This window comes from Pseudophryne corroboree, chromosome 6, assembly GCF_028390025.1.
Source record: "Pseudophryne corroboree isolate aPseCor3 chromosome 6, aPseCor3.hap2, whole genome shotgun sequence".
Lineage (NCBI taxonomy): Eukaryota > Metazoa > Chordata > Amphibia > Anura > Myobatrachidae > Pseudophryne > Pseudophryne corroboree.
In genome coordinates this window covers 518,880,275-518,904,058 of record NC_086449.1, presented here as the reverse complement: position 1 = coordinate 518,904,058, position 23,784 = coordinate 518,880,275, and the positions used below count along the sequence as shown (strand labels likewise).

At 41.4% G+C, this 23,784-nt stretch overlaps 1 protein-coding gene across 2 annotated transcripts in view; it reads left to right on the top strand.

The window, feature by feature from the left end:
• Positions 1-23,784, top strand: part of LOC134932768 (cathepsin E-B-like) — a 49,567-nt gene that overhangs the window by 13,506 nt on the left and 12,277 nt on the right. Inside the window, exons 2-7 of one of the 2 annotated variants that reach the window (XM_063927488.1) lie at positions 366-462; positions 2,328-2,445; positions 4,184-4,302; positions 15,199-15,398; positions 15,499-15,621; positions 16,235-16,379. In XM_063927488.1, coding sequence (XP_063783558.1) covers positions 451-462; positions 2,328-2,445; positions 4,184-4,302; positions 15,199-15,398; positions 15,499-15,621; positions 16,235-16,379 — 717 coding nt within the window. In that variant the 5' untranslated portion in view covers positions 366-450. The remainder of the gene's footprint in view (positions 1-365; positions 463-2,327; positions 2,446-4,183; positions 4,303-15,198; positions 15,399-15,498; positions 15,622-16,234; positions 16,380-23,784) is intronic. The other variant, XM_063927487.1, reaches the window with a different exon arrangement.

Sequence of the window (23,784 nt, the reverse complement as noted above, 5' to 3'; positions counted from 1 at the left end):
TTTCTAAGATGGATGTTCTATTTAACATAGGATGTTGCCCATAGCAACCAATCAAATTCCAGGTATTATCTTCTAGAAGGTGCTAGATAAATGAAAAGTAGAATCTGGTTGGTTTCTATGGGCAACATCCCATCTTAAATAGAACTCCCATCTTAGTAAATTTACCCCTGAGTGGCCAGGTACATGCTCCTTAGTTGCTTAAGTTTGATAACGTAGCCACACTTTCTAAGAACTAGACAAATTGATGCAATTCAGCTCCCAGAGAGACCAAGAATTCCACAAGCTTTGTTAGGTGGTCATTTTTTCCTTGCACAAATGGGATTTTTAGATCATAGATTCATGCAAACCATGTTATCTTTATATAGTGACTTGCATCAGCTCAACAATCTTAAGTTTTTGCTGTGGAGAACTATGATGATGCTTTCTCTCAAAGTGAAACCACTCTATTAAATGTCAGGAAAGGTATGATATTGCACGGTCTTCTATAAACACTTTAGTTTTTGTTTTTTAAATGTTTATTTCCTCTTAAAGTAAAATGGCTTTTTGTAAACCCTTCTATGCTATGTTGATGTACTGTATAGTAGATGTCAATATAAGTTCCATTGTGATGAACCTATAAAAGTAAATGGTTTTGTACATAATCATCATCATTCTCATCAGTTTGGAAGGTGCCATAAAACACTGCTGCTATGGACAGTTACAAATTATTCATAGCACAAATTGTATTCACTATATGGACAAAAGTATTCGGAGGCCTTACCATTACACCAACAGGGACTGTAATGACATTGTATTCAAATACATATACTTTAATTTATACATTCCATATACTTTAATATGGAGTTGGTCCTCCTTTTACAGCTTCCACTCTTCTTGGAAGACTTTTCACAAGATTTTGGAGTTATTTCTGTTGGAATTTGTGCCCATTTATTCTGTAGAGGTCAGGCACTGATGTTGGACGAGAAGGCCTTGCTCGCAATCTCTGATCCAGTTCATCCCAAAGGGCATGATGGGGTTCAGTTCTGGACTCTGTGCAGGCCAGTCAAGTTCTTCCACACTGAACTCATCAAACCATGTATTTACAGTCCTTGCTTTGTGCACTGGGGCACAGTCATGTTGGAATAGAAAAAGGCCTTCCCCAAGCTGTTGTCACAAAGTTGGAAGCTTAGCATTGTCCAAAATGTCTTGGTATAATGAAGCATTAAGATTGCCCTTCACTGGAGATGAGGGGCCTAGCCTAAACCCTGAAAAACACCCCCATACCATTATCCCTTCTCCACCAAACTTCACAGTTGGTACAATGCAGTCAAGCAGGAAACGTTCTTCCGGAATCCACCAAACCCAGATTCACCCATCTGACTGCCAAATAGAGAAGTGTGATTCATCACGCCACAAAACACGTTTCCTATGATCCACAGTCCAGTTTTGGTGTGCTTTGTTTACACCACTCCATCTGACATTTTGCATTGGACTTGGTGATGTGAGACTTGTATGTAGCTGCTCAGCCATGGAAACCCATTTTATTAAGCTCCCGCCGCACAGTTTTTGTTCTTACATTAATGCCAGTTCAGCTATGGAATCAGCAGAGCGTTGGCGACTTTTATGCACCATGCGCCATGAGTTGCTGTTGTTCCTAAATGCTTCCATTATCTAATAATATCACTTACAGGTGACTGTGGAATATCCAGCAGGCATGAATTTTCATGAACCATCTTATTGCAGTGGTGGCATCCTATCACAGTACCATGCTTGAGGTCACTTAGCTCTTCAGAATGACCCATTTTGTATCACAAATGTTTGCAAATGGAGACTGCATGGCTAGGTGCTTGATTTAATACACCTGCGGTAATGGGTCTGATTGAAACACCTGTATTCAATAATACTTCTGTCCATATAGTGCATATAAAAACACAACCAGTACAGATGAGGTTAATGAAGGAAGGGCAGATGTGAGACAAAGGACAGAGAGAACAATTGCTTGTGAGAGATTACAGCATAGAGGTTACATACCTGGAAAACCTAACGTTAAGTGGTCTTTTTGGCTTTTTTGTAAACTATCTACAAATTATCAGACTTGAGTCCTGACCCACCTAAATATGACAACTGTGCATGATGAGTGACCGGTTAGCATACACTGAACCTTTATCAAATCATTAAAATTGTTGTTCAAATTCAATCATTAAATGAAATGAATTCACGTGTTACTGAGAAGCAATATAACTGCTGATCCGCTGCTTCTCTTAGATTACATTATGCACAGTAATTGTAATGACATTTTCTTTGTCTAACTTTCTTTATTATTGTGGTGAAATAATATCTGTCTGCAGGCTCAGTACTATGGATTGATCAGCATTGGGACTCCACCTCAGAACTTCAGTGTGGTCTTTGACACTGGATCTTCCAATTTCTGGATCCCATCCTCTTTCTGCTTCAGCGAAGCATGCCGTAAGATTTGAATATATTCATTAAAATACTTTTTGTTGTGGCCAATAGGGAAACAGTATTCACGCGTTGCGGACATGCTCACACATATTGGCAGACTTTCTAATTTAGGGGGATATTTAATAAAATATAATTATCTCATAAAGGGCGGGATGTATTAACCACTCCCGCAGCGTTAACTATCTGTCTTTCTTTGCTGCCACCTGTCTCCTCCCGGTCCCAGCGCTGCTATTCTCTTCTCCCCCTCACCACTGCAGCCACTCATGGCTCAGCATTGTGGATGCCGCGCTGAGCTTTGGTATTCATCTGCGCATCCTGAGTGGCCGCGGCAGTGAGGGGGAGAAGAGAAAAACAGCAGCGGGATGGGGAGGAGACAGTTGCAGAGCGATCTACAATCAAACAGGGGAGCCACACTGGAGAAGAGATATTTATCTCCATCTCAAGAAAACAAAAATATCACATTTTCCAGCTTAAGAGATAATTATGTTTTATTAAATATCCCCCATAATGCTTACAAACAAAACAGTACTAAATGGGTGCCATAATAGCACAATGGTTGGCATTGCTGCTTCATAGCACTGTTGCCCACAAGGTGCTCTGCTTTATATTTTTATTTCACACTCTAAGAACTTACTGGTAGGTTAATATGGTTATGTCTTCGGCATAACACTCAATTCCCCAGCTCTTGGAATCAGGGCAGACTGTGAAAGAATGCATTGACCCATCACAATGTGGGCATGAGCTTGTCATTATAAGTACATGGCCACACCCCACTGGCCCAGCGTCTGGGTGACTCAAAGCAGGCATGCCTCACCTAATGTGGGACATGAGGCATAACTCCCAACTGTCCCGATTCCAGATGACTGTCTTGCTGTCCAGGTAATCAGGACTGTTTTCCTATTTGGAGACACATCTCTCTGAGGGAGATGCCCCTCCAGTGCCTTGTGTACATGTAGCAGATGCACAAGCTGGGAAGGAGAGGGGCTGTTATTTAGGGGGGATGCAATGGTCTGGTCTGGATACATTTCAGATTTGATATGACATGCTCCCAATGTGACACGGCACACCCTTTCTTAACTCCAAATTCATATATAATGATAGTGAATGTTCTATTGAGCCACTCCAACTTTAGATAACTACATACACTGTACACTACACATGAAAACACTATATTGAGCGCGGATTGTGATAAAAACTGTCTATTGACAAGGCATGGTTTTGCCTTGTAAGTGTAAATGACTGCCACTTTAAGAAAACATCAGAGATCGGCCAGCATCAAGCACCTCTGGCATACTCGGACCCTATTACATATGACCCACGTTTGAAAAATTATGAATGAAAGATCTCAGTGGCAAATTTGCTTGGAGTCACTACATTACTTTGAAATGGGCAAGAGAGGAGTGAAGGCTATAACAGATACGCTATAATTGATTAATTTTGGTATGTACAGTAAGTAAGCTTATTATTGGACTTATTTCACATGTGGATATAATACAGTAGAAATGTTACTGTATATAGCTTAAAAAATTCCAGATTTCCCATTTGTGCCCCAATCCACCAATGAGAAGCCAAATCCACAAAATATGCACGTTTATCATGAGATCACAACAATTTTATATAGCACAGGCCACTTCTAACACCAAATATCGATTGCTGCTGCAAAGCTACAGAATATGAAAGTAAATTTAATCCATTTACACATGTAGAACCACTGAGTAAGCGTGTCATTATTTATCTGCAGGTGTACATGAGAAATACAAGTCTTTTTTATCAACTTCATACAAGCATGTCGGGAAAACCTTTTCTATTCATTACGGAACAGGACAACTTGTTGGTGTAACTGGTAAAGATACTCTTCAGGTACTTTCACTTAAGAGACACAAATACTTAAGCTACATGTAAGTTATTTTAGCAAAAACATTTGTATTTGTGAATAGAGTGAAGTACAAATGCTTTTTTTTTTTATTTAAACTGTTTTTATTGAGACAGTAAACATACAGATAGAGCAATGTATACAGACATCAAAACATTATCAGCAAAGGCACAGTGAAACACAGCTAGGAACATTTTAGTATTTCGTACAATCACCAAAAGTAACTGCCTTCATTTACAATAATACGAAATAGTCCATCTATAAAACTTAATATCAAAACAGCCGACAGAAAGATACAGAAAGGAAAGAAAGGAAGGAGACAGAGTAAGAAAAACAGGAGAAAAGGTATCCCTAGTGTAAACAGGGTGACGAGCAAAGTAGACATATTAGAAAAATCTCCACTTCCAATAAACTAAATGGTAATGGAAAAAGCCCTAAAAACCGATCTGCAAATCCATGTAAGTGCGGTATGTGGGCGATTTCCTTAAATTCAAGCCAAGATAGCCAAATAGCTGCGAAATTGGAGATTCGCTCCGTAGAGAAAGAGATAAGATCCTCCATCTCCATGAAGTACTTAATCTTAAGCCAGTGTTTAATCGAGGGAAGCATAGTAGATCTCCAGTTTTCAGGTATTATAGCCTTAGCCGTATTATTAAGATGTCTGAGCAGCGAATGTTTGTAGGTGGTCGTTAGGTCGACAAGCATTAGGTCGACATACATTGGGTTGACCACTGGAGGTCGAAATTCATTAGGTCGACATGGTCACTATGTCGACATGGTCATTAGGTCGACATGCAAAAATGTCGACATGAGTTTTTCTATTATTTTTTTTGTCACCTTTTTCATACTTAACGATCCATGTGGACTACAATTGGGAACGGTAACCTGTGCCGAGCGCAGCGGTAGTGAAGCAAGGCACCTTGCCCGAAGCATGGCGAGCGAAGCGAGCCATTCGAGGGGACACGGTGCACTAATTGAGGTTCCCCGTCACTTTACGAAGAAAATGACACCAAAAACAGTCAAAAACCTCATGTCAACCTTTTTCCATGTCGACCTTGTACATGTCGACCTAATGACCATGTCGGCCTAATGCACATCGACCTTCAGTGGTCGACCCAATGTATGTAGACCTAATGTATGTCGACCTAATGAACCACACCCGTGTGCGTTGGCAGAGGTTAAGTAACAAGAACTCTGGGTCTGTGGGTACTACATCTGTAAATTATTAACTCTGAGCATTTGAACACCTCAGTCCAAAAAGGAGATATAAGGGTACAATCCCACCAGATACTGTATGTAAAAAAAACTCCCTGGAGCAGATTTACATCTCCAACATTGGCCAGATACAGTAGGATACATCGTATTGAGAATCAGGGGTATTCTATACCATCTATATAAAATCTTATAAAGATATTTTAACGTTGATAAGCAAAGCGAACTCGCTTGTGTTGTGCGAAATATCGAGTCTCAATTAAAATGTGCGACTAGGCCTTGAAGATCACTTTCCAAAGAAATTGGAAACTGAAAAGGGCGGGTAAAAAGGTTTTCAATTATAATAGTGTATAGCTGGGAGATAGTATGAGTGGGAGATTGAGGGGAAACACGCAATCGTTCAAAAGCGGTTAAATCTCTTGTTATATCAGAAATATTATCAGAGGATGTAATAAAGTGATATACTTGAAGATATTTCCAGAATTCAGAGCCTGGTAAGTTCCAGAGTGATTGAATATCTGAAGACGATCATACCCTGCCTGAGCACACCAGCTGGCATACTCTGAAGACCCCAGTCTCTGCCCACTGTGTAAAAGCAGCGCCATGAAGGCCTGGTATAAAGTCTGGGTTAAAAAGGAAAAAGAGGTGAGAGGGGACAATTTGGATGAGATATGGCTACAAAACAGCAGCTTACCCCATATTTTAAGAGTGGGAGAGGCCGTAGGATGAGCAACCTTTGGAAGAGAAGGCAGCCAAGGAACAACTTCAATATAGTGTAAAAAGCAACCTTCTTACAACGACACTCATTGTTTACAGTCTTTTTCACATGACCATTCAATAATTCTATTTAACATCAGTGCGTGGTAGTAACTATGGATGTGTGGCAATTGCTGGCCTCCTTTACGTTTCCTCATGAAAAATATATCATGTTTAAAATGCGGTGTGGTGCTTTCCCAGACAAATGTACGAATGAGATTCTGAACGGAACAAAACCATGAGGGCAGAATACATATGGGGAGAGTTTTCAGAAAAAAATATATTTGGGGCAAAGAATTAATTTTAACCACGTTTATTTTACCAAACCATGGCAGGCATAAACGTCTCCACTTTTAATAGTTTAAACAAAGTGATTTCAGTAATGAAATAAAATTTAAAGAAAACAAATTTAGTCAAATCATTGGAGATCTAAACACCTAAATATTTCAGATTGCGATCGTGCCACGTAAAGGGGAATGATTGCTTCATACTCTCAACCACATGAGAAGGGGCCGTCAAGTTCATTGCTATAGATTTGGAATAGTTTATCTTAAAATTTGAAAGAGCTCCAAATCTATGGAATTCAGAGATCAAGTTTGGGAGAGAAATCGTCGGGTTCGAAATGAGGGCAAGTAAATCGTCAGCATAGAGAGCCAATTTATATTCTTGTCCTTTCAATCACAAGCCTGAAATATTTTGGTTAGCCCTAATAGCCCTGGACAAAACTTCTATACATAACTCGAATAACAAGGGAGATAAAGGGCACCCCTGTCTTGTACCATTAGATATCGTAAAGGAATCCGATAAACAGCCATTAATTCTAATTTGCACTGTCGGGGAGTCATAAAGGGACTGGATTCTATGGAGACAGGCATTGACGAGTCCCAGATGTGTCAGAACACCGGACATAAAACTCCAATCCACCCTGTCAAACGCTTTTTCAGCATCAGTCGATATTACAATAGAGGGGGATGAGGTTAGGGATGCTTAATGGATCATATTAATCACTTTAGAAGTATTGTCTCTGGCTTCATGCCCCAAGACAAAGCCCACCCGATCTCCATGAATCTATGTGCGGTAACAATCATTTAAGACGATTTGCGATCAATTTGGAAAAAGATTTTAAGACCTATGTTCAACAAAGAAATCGGCCTGTAGCTCGAACACAGACTAGGATCTTTACCCTCTTTTGGTAGCACTGTGATATGGGTTTCAAGTGATTGTGCAGAAAAATGGGACCTGTCCAAAATGGCATTAAGTGCCCGTGTGAGGAGAGGTGCCAGTTTCCCTTTAAAAGCCTTGTAATAGGCAATAGAAAAACCATCGGGACCAGGGCTTTTACCATTGGGTGAGGACTCAATAACTTTAGCAACCTCCTCAGTGGAGAAGGGGTCATCTAAGGTGTCTGCATCCTCTTTAGACAGGACACATAAATTTAAGGATTGTAAGTAAGCAGATACAGCAGACTGATGTGATAATGTATCTACCCTCCCATCCATACCCAAAAGATTATACAGATTGGAATAATAAGCTTGAAAAGCCTCAGCAATTTCGTTTGTTTCATGATGAGTTTGTCCATGTGTATCTTTTATCGCTTGAATAAAGGTGATTGCCCATTGTTCCCAAAGAGCCTTATCCAGCAATTTACCAGATTTATTTCCCCCTTGGGAGTAACGGCTGCGACATTTACGTTATGAAAATAATTTAATGTTATCCGAAAGAAGTTTACTTAAAGAGGCTCGGGCTTCCTCAAGATCAACATAAGATTGGGGAGACTGAGATTCCTTATACGAGGTTTCTAATAATTTGATCTTGGCCAGCAAGTCATCCCACTGTTGCATCTTTTGCCTTTTCATATAGGACCCCAATTTAATACATGTACCCCTCAAAACACATTTATGTGCTTCCCATATCAAAACCTTAGAAGTCTCGTCGCAGTGGTTATTGCTAATATAGGAATCTATGGCGGAATCCAATCGGGATCTACAAAAGACATCCTAAAGAAAGGTGTCATTAAAACGCCACGTCCAAGACTTCTGCAGGCTGATCAGGAAGACATAGCTTAAGGCTAACAGGGGCATGGTCTGACCATGCAAATTGTCCTATGGAGGCTGAAGCCAGGAGGTGAAGGTGACGGTGACTTAAAAACAAATAATCAATTCTGGAATATGTTTGGTGTGGATGTGAAAAATAGGAATAATCCGTGTCAGAGGGATGCACTAATCTCCAAGTGTCCATCAGCTGGTGGTCAAGCAGGGTACGTCTCATCTTCCTATATTCCTTCTCAGGCCTATACAAAACTCTTTTTGACGTGTCGCGAAGAAGGTCAAGGGCCCAATTCAAATCACCACCCATTACCACTATTCCTTCAAGGAGGGATTTGTCTTTTTCAAAAATAGAGGAGAGGAAAGAGGGTTGTTTCGAATAAGGGGCATATATGCACAAGAATGAAAAACGGTTATTATTGTCGCATTTAACCAATAGGACTCTGCCTTCCATTATTTTCTGAGAGGTGACATTTGAAATAGGTAAATGTCGGGCCAGCAATATAGCCACTCCCAATGTCTTCCCAGAGGGATTATTAGCAGTAAAAATGTGGGGGTAGTAGTGACACTTAAGCAACAGGACATTACCAATCTTAAAATGTGTTCCTTGAATTAGAGCAACATCTACTTTATCATCTCTGTCATTTAAGAAGTTTTGACCATTTTTCAGGAATGTTCAGTCCCTTGACATTAAAAGCAGCTATATTTAAATGATCGTGCCCCATCATAGATCTAACCACAAAGAAATGCTATATGCCACACAACCCATACAATTGTGGAGAAATGATGACCAGTGATTAGAGTGCGCGTCACAAGGAAAAGGGGATGGAAAATATGAATAGACATTAGAGAGAAACAGCAGAAGAAATAGGAAATCAGAAAAGTCAAGAAAAAAGACCGCTGTACAAAGGGATGTACAGCGTAAAAAAACAACAAGTACAATATAGAAATATTGGTAACAATAAGAAAAGAACAGCAAAAAGAAGTAGCAAATATTGTGAAAGCAAAAAAAGGTGGCTTTTAGGAAATATAAGCAGACACAAAATAAGGAAGACAAAGAGATTATATCTTGTTAGACAGAAGGAGACTAAGAAGGTAATCAGATGTGCAAAGGCACAAGCTGAGGAGAAAATGGCCCAGTCAGTGGGTAAAGGAGACAAAACTTTTTAGGTATATAAGCGAAAGGATAAACACAAAAAGCTGAATAATAAAACTAAAGACAGAGACTGGGAGTCTTGTTGAGGGAGACAATGTAATAGCAGATCATCTCCATAATTATTTTTGCTCAGTATTCACTACTGCAAGAGAGAGGGGAAGGGTCCACAGTTAAGTTGCAGGGATATTCAGGAAAATGAAACAAGTACATTTACAGAGGAGAAGGTCCTAACAGAACTCTCAAAGCTGAAAGTGGACAAATCTATGGGGCCAGATGGGATACATCCAAGGACATTAAAAGAACTTAAAGAGGTGCTGGTAGCACCACTGACAGAATTATTCAACCAGTCATTAGCTACAGGAGTAATTCCAGAGGACTGGAAATGAGCAAACGTAGTCCCACTGCACAAAAGTGGAAGCAAGGAAGAGGCAAACAACTACAGACCAGTGAGTCTTACATCAGTAGTAGGGAAATTGATGGAAACACTCTTAAAAGAAAGAGTTGTAAATTATCTCAAATCTGGCAATTTACAATATCCCAAACAGCATGGATTCACTGGGGGGAGATCATGTCAAACAAATCTTATTGACTTTTTTTGACTGTGTGACTAAAGTGATGGATAAAGGTGGAGCCATGGATATAGCTTATCTAGACTTTAGTAAGGCTTTTGACACTGTTCCACATCGCAGACTGCTAAATAAACTTGAAAGTTTGGGATTGGATATTAGGATTATTGAATGGATAAGATCTTGGTTGAAGGATAGAAAACAGAGTTGTGGTAAATGGAGTGCATTCACAGGAGGGAAATGCTACCAGTGGAGTACCCCAGGGATCTGTACTTGGACCAGTGCTTTTTAATATCTTCATTGGTGACATTGCAAATGGCATTAAAGGGAAAGTATGCCTTTTTGCAGATGAGACAAAGGTATGCAACAGGGTAGACACACCAGGTGGGATAAAACAAATGATTGAGGATCTAGGTAGACTAGAGGAATGGTCAAGAGTGTGGCAATTACAGTTTAATGCCACAAAAATGTAAATTCATGCACTTGGGTCTCAAAAATCAAAAGGCTAAATATAGTATTAATGGCACTATACTGGAAACTACTGAGGAGGAAAGGGATCTAGGAGTCACTATTTCAGGTGACTTATAGGCAGGTAAGCAATGTAACAAAGCAATGAGGAAGGCTAGTCAGTTGCTTGGCTGCATTGGGAGAGGAATCAGCAGCAGAAAGAAATAAGTAATAATGCCACTGTATAGGTCATTGGTACGACCTCATCTAGAATACGGTGTTCATTTCTTGAGGCCATATCTTCAAAAGGATATTAATACATTAGAAACTGTGCAAAGAAGGGCAACTAAGATGGTGCATGGCCTACATCACAAAACATACCCAGAAAGACTAAGAAATCTCAATATGTATAGTTTGGAGCAGAGAAGGGAAAGGGGAGACACGATAGAAACTTTCAAATATATAAATGGTTTTAACAAAGTCCAGGAGGGAAACATTCTCCAAATGAAGAGAAGCAATAGGACACGAGGGCATGCACTGAGACTGGAGGATGGGAGGTTCAGGGGAAATTTGAGGAAAAATTACTTCACAGAAAGGGTAGTGGATAAGTGGAATAGCCTCCCAACAGAGGTGGTAGAGGCTAAGACAGTGGAGCAATTTAAACATGCATGGGATAGACATAAGGATATCCTTACAAAGAAATAAGTATCAAACAAGGTTAGAGAAAAAAATAATGTAAAAAAAAAAAGGGGGCAGACTAGATGGGCAGAGTGGTTCTTATCTGCCGTCAAATTCTATGTTTCTATGTAACAGCTGCAATCGGATCAGGAGTGGACACCTGCCGACTCCTGACCCAGAGGAATAGTGGATGCACCATAATTGGGGGTCTATCGGAGGGGCCAAAGACAGCGACCACCCACACTTGAAAATTAACAACCTTAGAATAGAAATACCAATAAGCAGAGACTAATATGGAAAAAGGAGAGAAAGAGAAAAGGAAGAGACAAAATATACATAGCCAACATGAAAACTTGATTATAAACGGAAGTCGGAACGCCATTCCCATAATTGTAAACATTACTACACACATATAGAATGGGAAAAGAAAATACTTTCAAAACGAATGTAAAATATTAACCAGTATACAGGCAATCAGCATGTAATAGAGGATCGTGGACCAATAGAGTGTGTCCCCCTTTTCCACGGAGCGTGTACTTGGTGCCATGTACCATCATGAGGAACAATTGGTGGAAGTTCGAATTGACAGTGAAAGGATTCCCAATCTGGCAAATCCAGAGGCTGTATGTTTAGGGAAGAAAAGAAAGCTAGTAAATCCATTCGCTTAGAAAGCGTGATTGATCTGCTATTGTGGGAAACTTGAAGATAGAATGGGAAACCCCAACTATACTTCAGTTCATGTGTCTGGAGGGCATCTGTGAGGGGTTTCAGAGCCCGGCGTTGTTGCAGAGTCGACCACTCCAGAGAGGACCAATAGTTTGTAAAGGAGAAGCTGTGTAGTGACACAATAATACACCAGAGTCAGTATATGGAGCTCCCCCTGCTAGTTCCAGGAGCACAATAAACTGTAAAGGGTAGAGTGTGTGGAAGGAAGGGACTGGCGAGGACTGCAACCTCTACTTATCCAGCAGCCCCACAGAGTCTCCCAGCCCAATAAGAAACTCCTACTAGGTCCTGGAAAGAAGAGGCAAGATAACCGCCGCTCCCTTATTTCCCCTTCAGAGAGGCAGCTGCCTGGCTTGTCACGGCTCCCTGCACCTTGCTGGGCTGGATGCATACTTGCCTACCTGACCCTCTCCATGAGGGAGAAAATGCTCTGTTCCTGGACTTTCCTGGTAGTGTATGATGGTGGTCAGCTAGTTGTGGTGAGCTAGTTAATGGATAAGAAAGGTGTTTCACCACAGGTGATGGCAATCATACATTACCAGGAAAGTCCAGGAACAGAGCATTTTCTCCCTCATGGAGAGGGTCAGGTAGGCAAGTATGGCTGGATGTAGAGGGTGCGCCTGGCGTGCTGCTCCAGCACGGGACCACTATGAAGTGTCCACGCTCTGCCCCCAATCTGCCGCTCGAGACTGCCTCTGCAAATCCCGGATCCCGTTGGCAGCTGCTGCGGGAACTCCAGACCCCGGTCCTGGAAGCACGAAAAGGTCGCAGGGTGCGGGATCGCGGAAGTTCACTCTCCGATCCCGCGGACCTGACGTTACACCTCCAGGATCCTCCTGACAGGCTGGGCACCGTGACAGGTGAGAGGGGAGAGGGCTAGAAGGGCTCCCTAGTAGATTTAATAGCTCCGTTGTCCCGGAGCACAATCAGGGCACGTCCAAGCCACGCCCCAGAATGAAGTATAAATGTTAATGTTATTGGCACTATTGATATATAGTATTCCCATATGTTTCAAATGGGTAGGGGGTCCCTTTCCTGATACTCTTATATGGAGCTCGGAGCTGCCAAACCACACCATTATCTCACAGTGTTAGGGACTCTGGGCTCTATTCATGAAGCAGTGAAAACAGTTGAGAAACAGACCACCGGAGAAGTTGCACATGGCAACCAATTAGCATCTCCCTTACACAGGGTCAGTGCAAGGTCTTATTGACTAAATATAGCAGGGCACACCTAATAAAAAAAATTAAAAAAAGGGAAAAATGTTACATTTCTTAGCATACGATTTTTTCAGCACAGAACCCTTACCTACTGTAATTACTGGGAGGCTGTGAGGAAAACAAAAATTGTGTCCCTCTGTTCATTGCTATTTACTTCATATGGTACTCCAAGGGAAAGCTAAAACACTCCTGTCTTAGAGCATACCCTATCAGGTGGTCATTCAGACTGCAACGCCATGATGTTTATACTGAATTTCCCCCTTTAGTGAGCATCTGGCAAATAGTTTCTCAATAAAAAAGCTGCAGAACGGATTCTGAGACAGCAGACTGAATGCCTTTATACTGGTCATTAAATTCCTCTGTACTTTATTTCATATGATACATGATTGAATCTTTAAGGGGTCTTTTTATCACACAAAAAAATTATGCCAATCTGCAGAAAATGTCTGGGTAAGGAGGATTGTCAGTTTGTCACATTTTATTTTTGTGTCGGGGCTATATATCAAAGGGATGCCTCAGCAGATATCCGTTTGTTGTTCCCCCTGTTGAGTATTGCAAAAGCAGTCCCCATAGCTGTGTACAGGGACTCCATAAAAGCCTCCTTAGCTTTATAGAGCTTGACTTTACTAGTTAGTGCCATTTTTAGATGTTGTTAGCAATTGCAGTATATGGGCTACATTATCGCAAGTATTTGCACAGAGGGGGTAATTCCAAGTTGATCGTAGCAGGAATTTTTTTTAGCAGTTGGGCAAAACCATGGGGGTAATTCCAAGTTGATCGCAGCAGGAATTTAGTTAGCAATTGGGCAAAACCATGTGCACTGCAGGGGAGGCAGATTTAACATGTGCAGAGATAGTTAGATTTGGGTGGGGTGTGTTCAATATGCAATCTAATTTGCAGTGTAAAAATAAAGCAGCCAGTATTTACCCTGCACAGAAATAAAATAACCCACCCAAATCTTACTCTTTCTGCACATGTTATATCTGCCTCCCCTGCAGTGCACATGGTTTTGCCCAATTGCTAACTAAATTCCTGCTGCGATCAACTTGGAATTACCCCCCATGTGCACTGCAGGGGAGGCAGATATAACATGTGCAGAGAGAGTTAGATTTGGGTGGGTTATTTTGTTTCTGTGCAGGGTAAATACTGGATGCTTATTTTTACACTGCAATTTAGATTGCAGATTGAACACACCCCACTCAAATCTCTCTCTCTCTGCACATGTTATATCTGCCTCCCCTGCAGTGCACATGGTTTTGCCCAATTGCTAACAAGCTTGAAGCTGCGATCAACTCAGAATTACCCCCAGAGTGATCTTTTAGATCCCTTATCAGAGAGGGATAGGAGGGAAGGATTGGATACCTTTCAGGTAAGAAACACCTGCACTTGTGGGACCCGATAGCCACACGTGAATTAATCCGACACATCCAAATCCAGAAGTAAAGTGCTCATGTAAATGACCACTTTACTCTTTAGCCTTTGCCGAGACGGCTCTTTACGTAAAAAGAAAAAGACTTATGTGGCAATAAAAATTAACATTATTGGGGCAAAACTGCAGATCTTCTTAAATCAGCCTCTAACTATAATGGGTGCTGGGCTTGGCTTGGGTGAGATTAACAATTAATACTGGTTAGATACCCCCTGGGTGAGCTGTGGAGGGTAGAATCTCTGCCTGGATCAACTAAAATGGAGGAGTGAAAAAAAGGGGGGAAACATTTCATGAACAATACAGTATAATGTCAGCCTAATAATGTAATCTAACATTGCTTGTTACCAAAGATAAGAATATACTTCACAGTTGTTTTTCCAATTATTCTTCTGTAATTATGTTATCTATGTGTATTTATGGCCCCCATTTATCAAGCCTTGGAGAGTGATAAATTGCACGGTGATAAAGTACCAACCAACCAGCACCTAACTAACCATGTTACAGGTTGTGTTTGAAAAATGACAGTGATGAGCTGATTGGTTGGTACTTTATCACTGTGCTATTTATCACTCTCCAAGCTTGATAAATCCGGGCCCATATATCTTCTTCACACTGGCAATTTGATTGTGCTCCTCTGTTCCCATACAGATCAGTAACATAACCATTTCTGAACAGGATTTCGGGCAGTCAGTCATGGAGCCTGGGCGCACATTTGTATTGGCACAGTTTGATGGGGTGTTGGGCCTTGGATACCCCTCACTGGCTGTGGGTAATGCAGTTCCAGTATTTGACCAGATAATGAATCAAAATCTAGTGGACAAGCCAATCTTTTCCTTCCATTTAAACAAGTTGGTATTTAACACCATTCACAGATAAAATACTAAGACCAAAAAGTGGGCGATCATTATTCCTTTCCTTGTGCTAACATCACATTGTATTCTTTCACAGAGATGATGATTTTCAATATGGAGGAGAACTGATATTAGGGGGGATAGATGAATCGCTGTACAAGGGTCCAATTCACTGGATTCCCCTCACTGAGAAGGGTTACTGGCAAATAAGACTGGATAAGTAGGTGCTTTTACAAGTACCCAATGTATTGTATTTGGTACCGATGTGGATTTGTGACACAGCAGTAAAACATAAGTAGTACATTTTGGGCATTTAGCATGTCAAATAAACAACAACACCATGACTATCAATAATACCATAAGTCAGGTTTAGCAGATACAATATTGTCAATATATTGCTTTGAGAATAATGTTTGGGCAAAGAAATAATGTGTATAGATGCTAGAAGCACTGTAAATGGGTGTAGTATGGTTTGCCGGCAGTTGGTGTCCCGGCGACCAGCATACCGGCGCCAGAATCCCGACCGCCGGCATACCGACAGCTGGGCGAGCACAAATGAGCCCCTTGCGGGCACGGTGGCGCACTACGCGTGCCACGCTATCTATTCTCCATCCAGGGGGGTCGTGGACCCCCAAGAGGGAGAAAAGATTTGGTATGCCGGCGGTTGGGATTCCGGCGCCGGTATGATGGTCGCCGGGAGCCCGGCCGCCAGCAACCTGAAGACCACCCCTGTAAATATATATGTGCTTTTGTATGTCATTATTGCTGCCATTTAAGCTAACTAAATCTTACATTGTCTATGTTGTCTCTACATATTTCTCTCTGTCACACAGTGTCAAAGTTAATGGGAAAATAGCATTTTGCCCTGATGGTTGTGAGGCTATCATTGACTCAGGCACTTCCCTCATTACTGGGCCTAGTGCTGACATTAAACAGTTACAGACACTCATTGGATCTACAGCCCTGTCATTTGGAGAGGTAAAGGCTAGGAATTTGAATAACATTTGAGGCAAAAACACTGTATGTACTGTATAATTAGGTTTTACCATTAAATAAACAATCCAGCTTTTAGGGACAGTTTACCAAGAACCCTCAGTCATCACATCACATCCGAAAAGATGCTGTCCTGGCAAAAGCCTAAAAAATTTGTGATATCTTACATTACGTGTGGTCAAGTATGCACATAGCGTAAAGCTTTGCAAAGTGCACTAATGCCATCTAAAGATGGCGTTGGCTAATGGAGACTAGCTTAGCTCTTCAAAGTTTGTTAATTAGCGCCATATCACCATCTAACTCTTGCCCTGTGTTATAGTCTTCTTAAATACCTGTAAATACTTACTCTTGCCTTAAACAACTGTTTCAGCTTGGTTTAAGGACATAATTATTTTGATAAATAGGCCCCTAAGGGCTTATTTATCACAATCCACATCTCAGATGCAGATGGGATATGATAAATACGACCAAGTACACAATATGATAATTTAATACATTGCGGGGATGTATCAATTATCACATGCAGGGACAGAGCTATCTCAAGTTAGCGTTATTATAACAGTGCTCAATCTGATTTTTTTTTTTCTTTAGTAAATTTTGGGCAGATCACATTTCCCTTTACAAGTATGGGAAATGCAACCTGGTATGCGAATTTAAGGGCTTAGAGGAGAATTTTGTTATTTCTCCTCCAATTGTCTTTCAGTACATTCTGGCATTACTAAAATAATGTGAAAAGGCTGTGAAAACACCCTTTTTCACATTATTTTAGTAAAAATAATTTTGTTAAATATGCCTGTAAGGAACAAAGATGGATGGGATAATTTAAGGCCTATAAGATGTAATATTTCCATCCTTTACATACCTAAAATGATTGTCCATGGAAATCATTAATATTATTTTTCAACTTTATTTAATATTTAGACACGACTCATTTATATGTGTTAAGGTCTCATACATCAACATTCATAATTTACAGATTCACAGATTCTGAGATTTTTTTCTCAGATGTAAAGATTCCCCAATCCATCAATCTTTGCCCATACATTACAGATTTCTTTCAGTGATCTGCAAAGATAATCAAAATATTGGATCTGAAAATAATTAAAGTGTCCATACATCACTGCAATGGATTGTCACTATACTAGTCACATGTAGAAAATGTAAGTAAAGGGCTGTACTATCTGGAGAGATACATAGAATTCTGATTGGTTATACACCCCCCTTCCCATTTTTGTCATTACTATATAGAAACATAGAATTTGACGGCAGATAAGAACCACTTGGCCCATCTAGTCTGCCCGTTTTTATCCTTTAGGTAATCTCAATGCTTTTTGAACCTTAGTACTTTGTAAGGATTTTCATATGCCTATCCCAAACATGTTTAAATTGCTCTACATTCTTAGCCTCTACCACCTCTGATGGAGGCTATTCCACTTATCCACTACTCTTTCTGTGAAGTAATTTTTCCTTAAATTTCCCCTGAACCTGTCTCCCTCCAGTTTCAGTATATGTCCTCAAGTTCTAATACTTCTCGCCCTTTAAAGAATGTTTCCCTCTTGTACTTTGTTGAAACCCTTGGTGTATTTGAAAGTTTCTATCATGTCCCCCTTTCCATTCTTTGCTCCAAACTATGCATGTTACAATCTTTTAGCCTTTCCGCGTAAGTTTTGTGATATAGGCCATGCACCATTTTATTCGCCCTTCTTTGTACAGTCTCTAATGTATTTATATCCTTCTGGAGATACGGTCTCCAGAACTAGACACAGTATTCCAGATGAGGCTGTACCAATGACCTATACAGTGGCATTATTACTTTTTTTTCCTGCTACTGATTCCTCTCCCTATGCAACCAAGCATGTGACTTGCCTTTCTCATTGCTTTGTTGCATTGCTTTCCTGCCGTTAAGTCACTTGAAATAGTGGATCTTAAATCCCTTTCCTCCTCAGTGGTTTCCATTATAGTACCCTTGATACTAAATTTAGCTTTTGGGTTTTTGAGACCCAAGTGCATAATTTAAATTTTTTTTTAGCTTTAAACTGTAGTTGCCATGTTCTTGACCATTTCTTAAGCCTACCTAGGTCATCAATCATTTGTTTTACCCCTCCCAGCATGTCTTCCCTGCTGCATATCTTTGTATCATCTGCAAAAAGGCATACTTTCCCTTTAATACCATTTGCAATGTCACTAACAAAGATATTAAAGAGAACTGGTCCAAGTACAGATCCCTGGGGTACTCCACTGCTAACATTTCCCTCCATAGATTCCACTCCATTTACTACAACTGTCTGTTTCCTAACCTGCAACCAGGTTCTTATACATTTAACTGTTTTATAATCCAGCCCCACACTTTCAAGTTTATTTAGCAGTCTGTGATGTGGGACAGTGTCAAATGCCTTACTAAAGTCTAGATATGCTACATCTACAGTCCCCCCTTCAACTATTATTTTTGTCACGGAGTCAAAAAAGTAAATGAGATTTGTTTGGCATGATCTCCCACCAGTTAATCCATGCTGTTTTTGATCCTGTAAATTGATTGATTTAAGATATTCCACAACTCTTTATTTTAATAGTTTTTCCATTACTTTCCCTACTACTGATGTAAGGCTTACTGGTCTGTGGTTACTTGCTTGTTCCTTGCTTCCACTTTTGTGCAGTGGAACTACATTTGCTTTCTTCCAGTCCTCTGGAATGGCACCTGTATCTAGTGACTGGTTGAATAATTCTGTTAATGGTGCCACCAGCACATCTTTTAGCTCTTTTCGTATCCTTGGATGTGTCCCATCTGGCTCCATTGATTTATCCACTTTTGGTTTTGAAAGTTCTGTTAAGACCTTCTTCTCTGTTAATGTGCTTTCATCTACCTTATTTTTATGAATGTTTTTGCAAATTAACGGTGGCCCCTTCCCTTTTCCTTCTGTAGTAAATACTGAGCAAAAATAATTATTTAGGTGATCTGCTATTGCCTTGTCTCCCTCCACCAAATTCTCACTCTCTGTCTTAAGTCTTATTATTCCTCCATTTGATTTTCTCCTTTCACTTATATACTTAAAAAAAAGTTTTGCCCCCTCTATGTACTGACTGGGCCATTTTCTCCTCAGCTTCGGCCTTTGCATGTCTGATCACTTTCTTAGCATCCGTCTGTCAAGATACACCTCTTTGTCGTTATTATTTTGAGTCTGTTTGTATTTCCTAAAGGTGATATTTTTTGCTTTCACACTAGTTGATACTTATTTTGTGAACCACAGTGGCTTCCTTTACCTGGTGCTTTTCCTAACCCTTTTGAAATAAAGGTCTGTTGCCCTTAGTATTGCACTTTTCAGTTTTTCCCACATCTCCTGCACTCCTTTCAAGTTCCTCTAATCTGCCAATGAAACACTTAAACATGTCCCCATTTTTGCAAAGTCAGTATTTCTAAAATCCAACACCTTTGTTTTTGTGTGACAGGAGTTTGACCCTGTCTTTATCCTAAACCATAATGCTTAATAATCATTGGATCCCAGGTGCTCACCCACATATATGTCTGATATCCTGTCACCATTTGTGAGAATTAAATATAATATTGAGTCTTTGCGAGTGGGCTCACTCACCAACTGCTTGTGAGATGCTCCCTGTAAGGAATTTAGAAATTTCCACTTGTAGTTGAACTTGCAAAAGACCCCTCCCAATACACATCAGGTAGATTAAAGTCTCCCATCATTATGACCTCTCCTTTTAAAGCCATTTTAGTCAAGCAATAGGTTCCTATCCAAATCCTGCCCCTGTCCTGGTGGTCTATAGATCACCCCAATGCAAATAATGTCCTTCTCCCTGGTTTCTATGGTGACCCAAAGGGGCTCAGTTTTGTCTTCAATATTACGTATTAAAGTAGCATTTATGCTTTTCTTCACATACATTGCTACCCCTCCTCCAATTCTTCCCATTCTATCCTTCCTAAATAAATTGTATCCAGCTATAGCTATGTCCCAGTCATGATTCTCATTGCACCATGACTCTGTAATTGCCACATATTGCCATATCTAGGTTATCCCTTGTCAGTATCACAATTAGCTCTAGAATTTTGTCTCCTAAGCGCCTAGCATTTGTTTTAAAAACGTTGCTCACTAGTTATACTCGTAAGTTCATTCCCATGGGCAGCAAACGAAGGAGTAATAATTCCAAACCAATGCGGCTTAACAAAAAGATTAAGGAACTAATGGCCAAAAAGAGGCTAGCTTTCAAAAAGTATAAATCGGATGGGAAGGGGGTAGTCATTCCTGTACTATAAGGATTGTAACAAAATATGCAAAAAATAAATCAGACCGTCTAAAATAGAAACAGAAAAGCTAATAGCAAAAGAAAGCAAATCAAACCCCAAAAAGTTTTTTAAATACATCAACAGCAAAATATCAAAGAAGGAGAGTTTAGGCCCCTTAAAAGGCATGTTGGGCATCCTAATCAAAGACGATATTGACATAGCGGAAAAATTAAACAGGTTTTTCTCATCTGTATTCACAAGAGTGGACCAGATGGTGGGATTGATGCATAACCTCAACAAGGATAGTGTCCTACTGCTAAATGCTTATATAAGTGAGGAAGCAGTATGTGACCGATTAAAAAATATAAAGATTAATAAATCACCTGATCCCGACGGAATTCACCCAAGGGTTCTCATGGAGCTACACTCTAAATTAGCAAGACCCCTATATTTGATTTTGATTGACTCACTTACATCAGGCATGGTTCCCAAAGACTGGCGTATAGCCAGAGCCGGCGCTAGCCGCTCAGCAAAGGGATGCAGTGCAGGGAGGCGCCAAACTGAAGAGGCGCTCTGCCTCTCCCTGCTCTGCATCCCTGCTGCTGCCAGCTGCTGCTGCTCCTGTCACCCTGGATGACAGGAAGCGGCCCTGGCAGATTGCAGCGCGGCGGCTCCCCCTCTTCCCCAGAAAGTGTGCACACAGTGTGTGCCTGTGTGGCCTCAGCCTACACACAGCGCCGCTGCCATTCACGAGAGGCCTAGAGGGTTGGGGGCGTGGCCTAATCGCGGGAGCCGTGGCCATGCCCCTTTATGGGGAAAATCATTGTAAAATAAAAGTCTAGGCTGTACAGAGCAGGGTAGGTGTAGTCCCTGATCCCTGAGCCCCCAGCACTCTGCCCCTGAGCCCCTCAGCCAGGGTCAATTCGAGGGGGGAGTGTGATCACTGTGATCACACTCCCCCCACCCACCCATACACGAACAATAACAATAGCAGCAGCCTCTCTGCCCCACTGCAGAACAGCACACTGCAGCATGTGCTGTGCTGCCAAGATGAGAGCTGCTGCTGCCCAGTAAGGTGGGAGGGGGTTGGGAGTGCAGGGGACCAGGGCCTCTCTGGGCCCCTCCATCAGTCCCAGGCCAGGGTAATTAGTTCCCGCTTCCGCCCCCTCTCGGGGGTCACTGACAACATCCTACAGAGCCACTGGAGTAACGGAGCCTGTGAGAAACCGGAGAAGAAGGGAGCGGATGAGCAGCGCCCGAGTCGGGACCTCCTGCAGGTACCGGGGCCGCACTGTGGCGGGAATGAAGGCTGTACCTGGCATAGGGGGTAACTCAGAGATGAACGCAGATCACTGCATACGCAGCCGGATCTGCGTTCACCTCTGCACATGCTCAAGGACGACCAGCCGGACACTACTGTGCAGTGTAATGTAACTAACGGACACTACTGTGCAGTGTAATGTGACGAACGGACGCTACTATGCGGTGTCATGTGACTAACGGACGCTACTGTGCGGTGTAATGTGACTAACGGGCGCTACTGTGCTGTGTAATGTGACTAACGGACACTACTGTGCTGTGTAATGTGACTAACGGACACTACTGTGCGGTGTAATGTGACTAACGGACACTACTGTGCGGTGTAATGTGACTAACGGACACTACTGTGCGGTGTAATGTGACTAACGGACACTACTGTGCGGTGTAATGTGAATAACGGACACTACTGTGCGGTGTAATGTGACTAACGGACACTACTGTGCGGTGTAATGTGACTAACGGACACTACTGTGCGGTGTAATGTGACTAACGGACACGACTGTGCGGTGTAATGTGACTAACGGACACTACTGTGCGGTGTAATGTGACTAACGGACACTACTGTGCGGTGTAATGTGACTAACGGACACTACTGTGCGGTGTAATGTGACTAACAGGCACTACTGTGCGGTGTAATGTGACTAACAGGCACTACTGTGCGGTGTAATGTGACTAACAGGCACTACTGTGCGGTGTAATGTGACTATCGGACACTACTGTGCGGTGTAATGTGACTAACGGACACTACTGTGCAGTGTAATGTGACTAACGGACACTACTGTGCGGTGTAATGTGACTAACGGACACTAGTATGTGGTGTCATGTGACTAACGGACACTACTGTGCAGTGTAATGTGACTAACTGACACTACTGTGCGGTGTAATGTGACTAACGGACACTAGTATGTGGTGTAATGTGACTAATGGAGACTACTGTGCGGTGTAATGTGACTAACAGACACTACTGTGCGGTGTAATGTGAGTAACGGACACTACTGTGCAGTGTAATGTAACGGACACTACTGTGCGGTGTAATGTGACTAGCGAACACTACTGTGCAGTGTAATGTGAATTGGTACTATTCTGCGGCCCCTATATTTTTGGCTCTTCCTCCTTTTGGGGGAAGTGGCATGTGTAAAAGGGTGCTCTACCTGGCGCAAAGTGTAAGAAGGAACTCTACCTGGCTCAGTGTGTAAAAGGGTGCTCTATCTGGAATAATGTGTGACTGGCTCTACCTGGTGCAATATGTAAAAGGGGGCTGTATCTGGCGTAATGAATATAAGGGGCACTACCTGGCGTAATGTATGTAAGTGATACTATTGTGTGGTGTAATTTTGAATAATGGAGACTACTGTGCAACATAATTATTTTACGCCCCTATATTTTAGGTAATTTTTTTATGACCGTATGTTTATGGATCTTGAGGGGGGCACCAAAATGTGTAGTTACAGCTCTGAGGATGAGATCGTTCACATTTGTATTTGTAAAAAGGCGCAAAATTGATAGTTTGCAGGAGGGCGCCGAACACCCTAGCACCGGCCCTGCGTATAGCGGAAGTAGTGCTGATAGTTAAAAAGGGAAGTAAATCTGAACCGGGTATAGTCCAGTAAGTCTTACATCCATAGTTCGGAAAGTACTGGAGGGTATTATAAGGGATAGTATATAGGAGTTCCTTGAAGCCAATAAAGTTATTAATATTAACCAACATTTATTTGTGAAGGATAGATCATGTCAAACTAACTAGGCTTGTATGAAACAGTTAGTGCAAATCTAGATCAGGGTAAAGAGGTGGGTGTAATCTTTTTGACTTTGCTAAAGCTTTTGATACAGTACCTC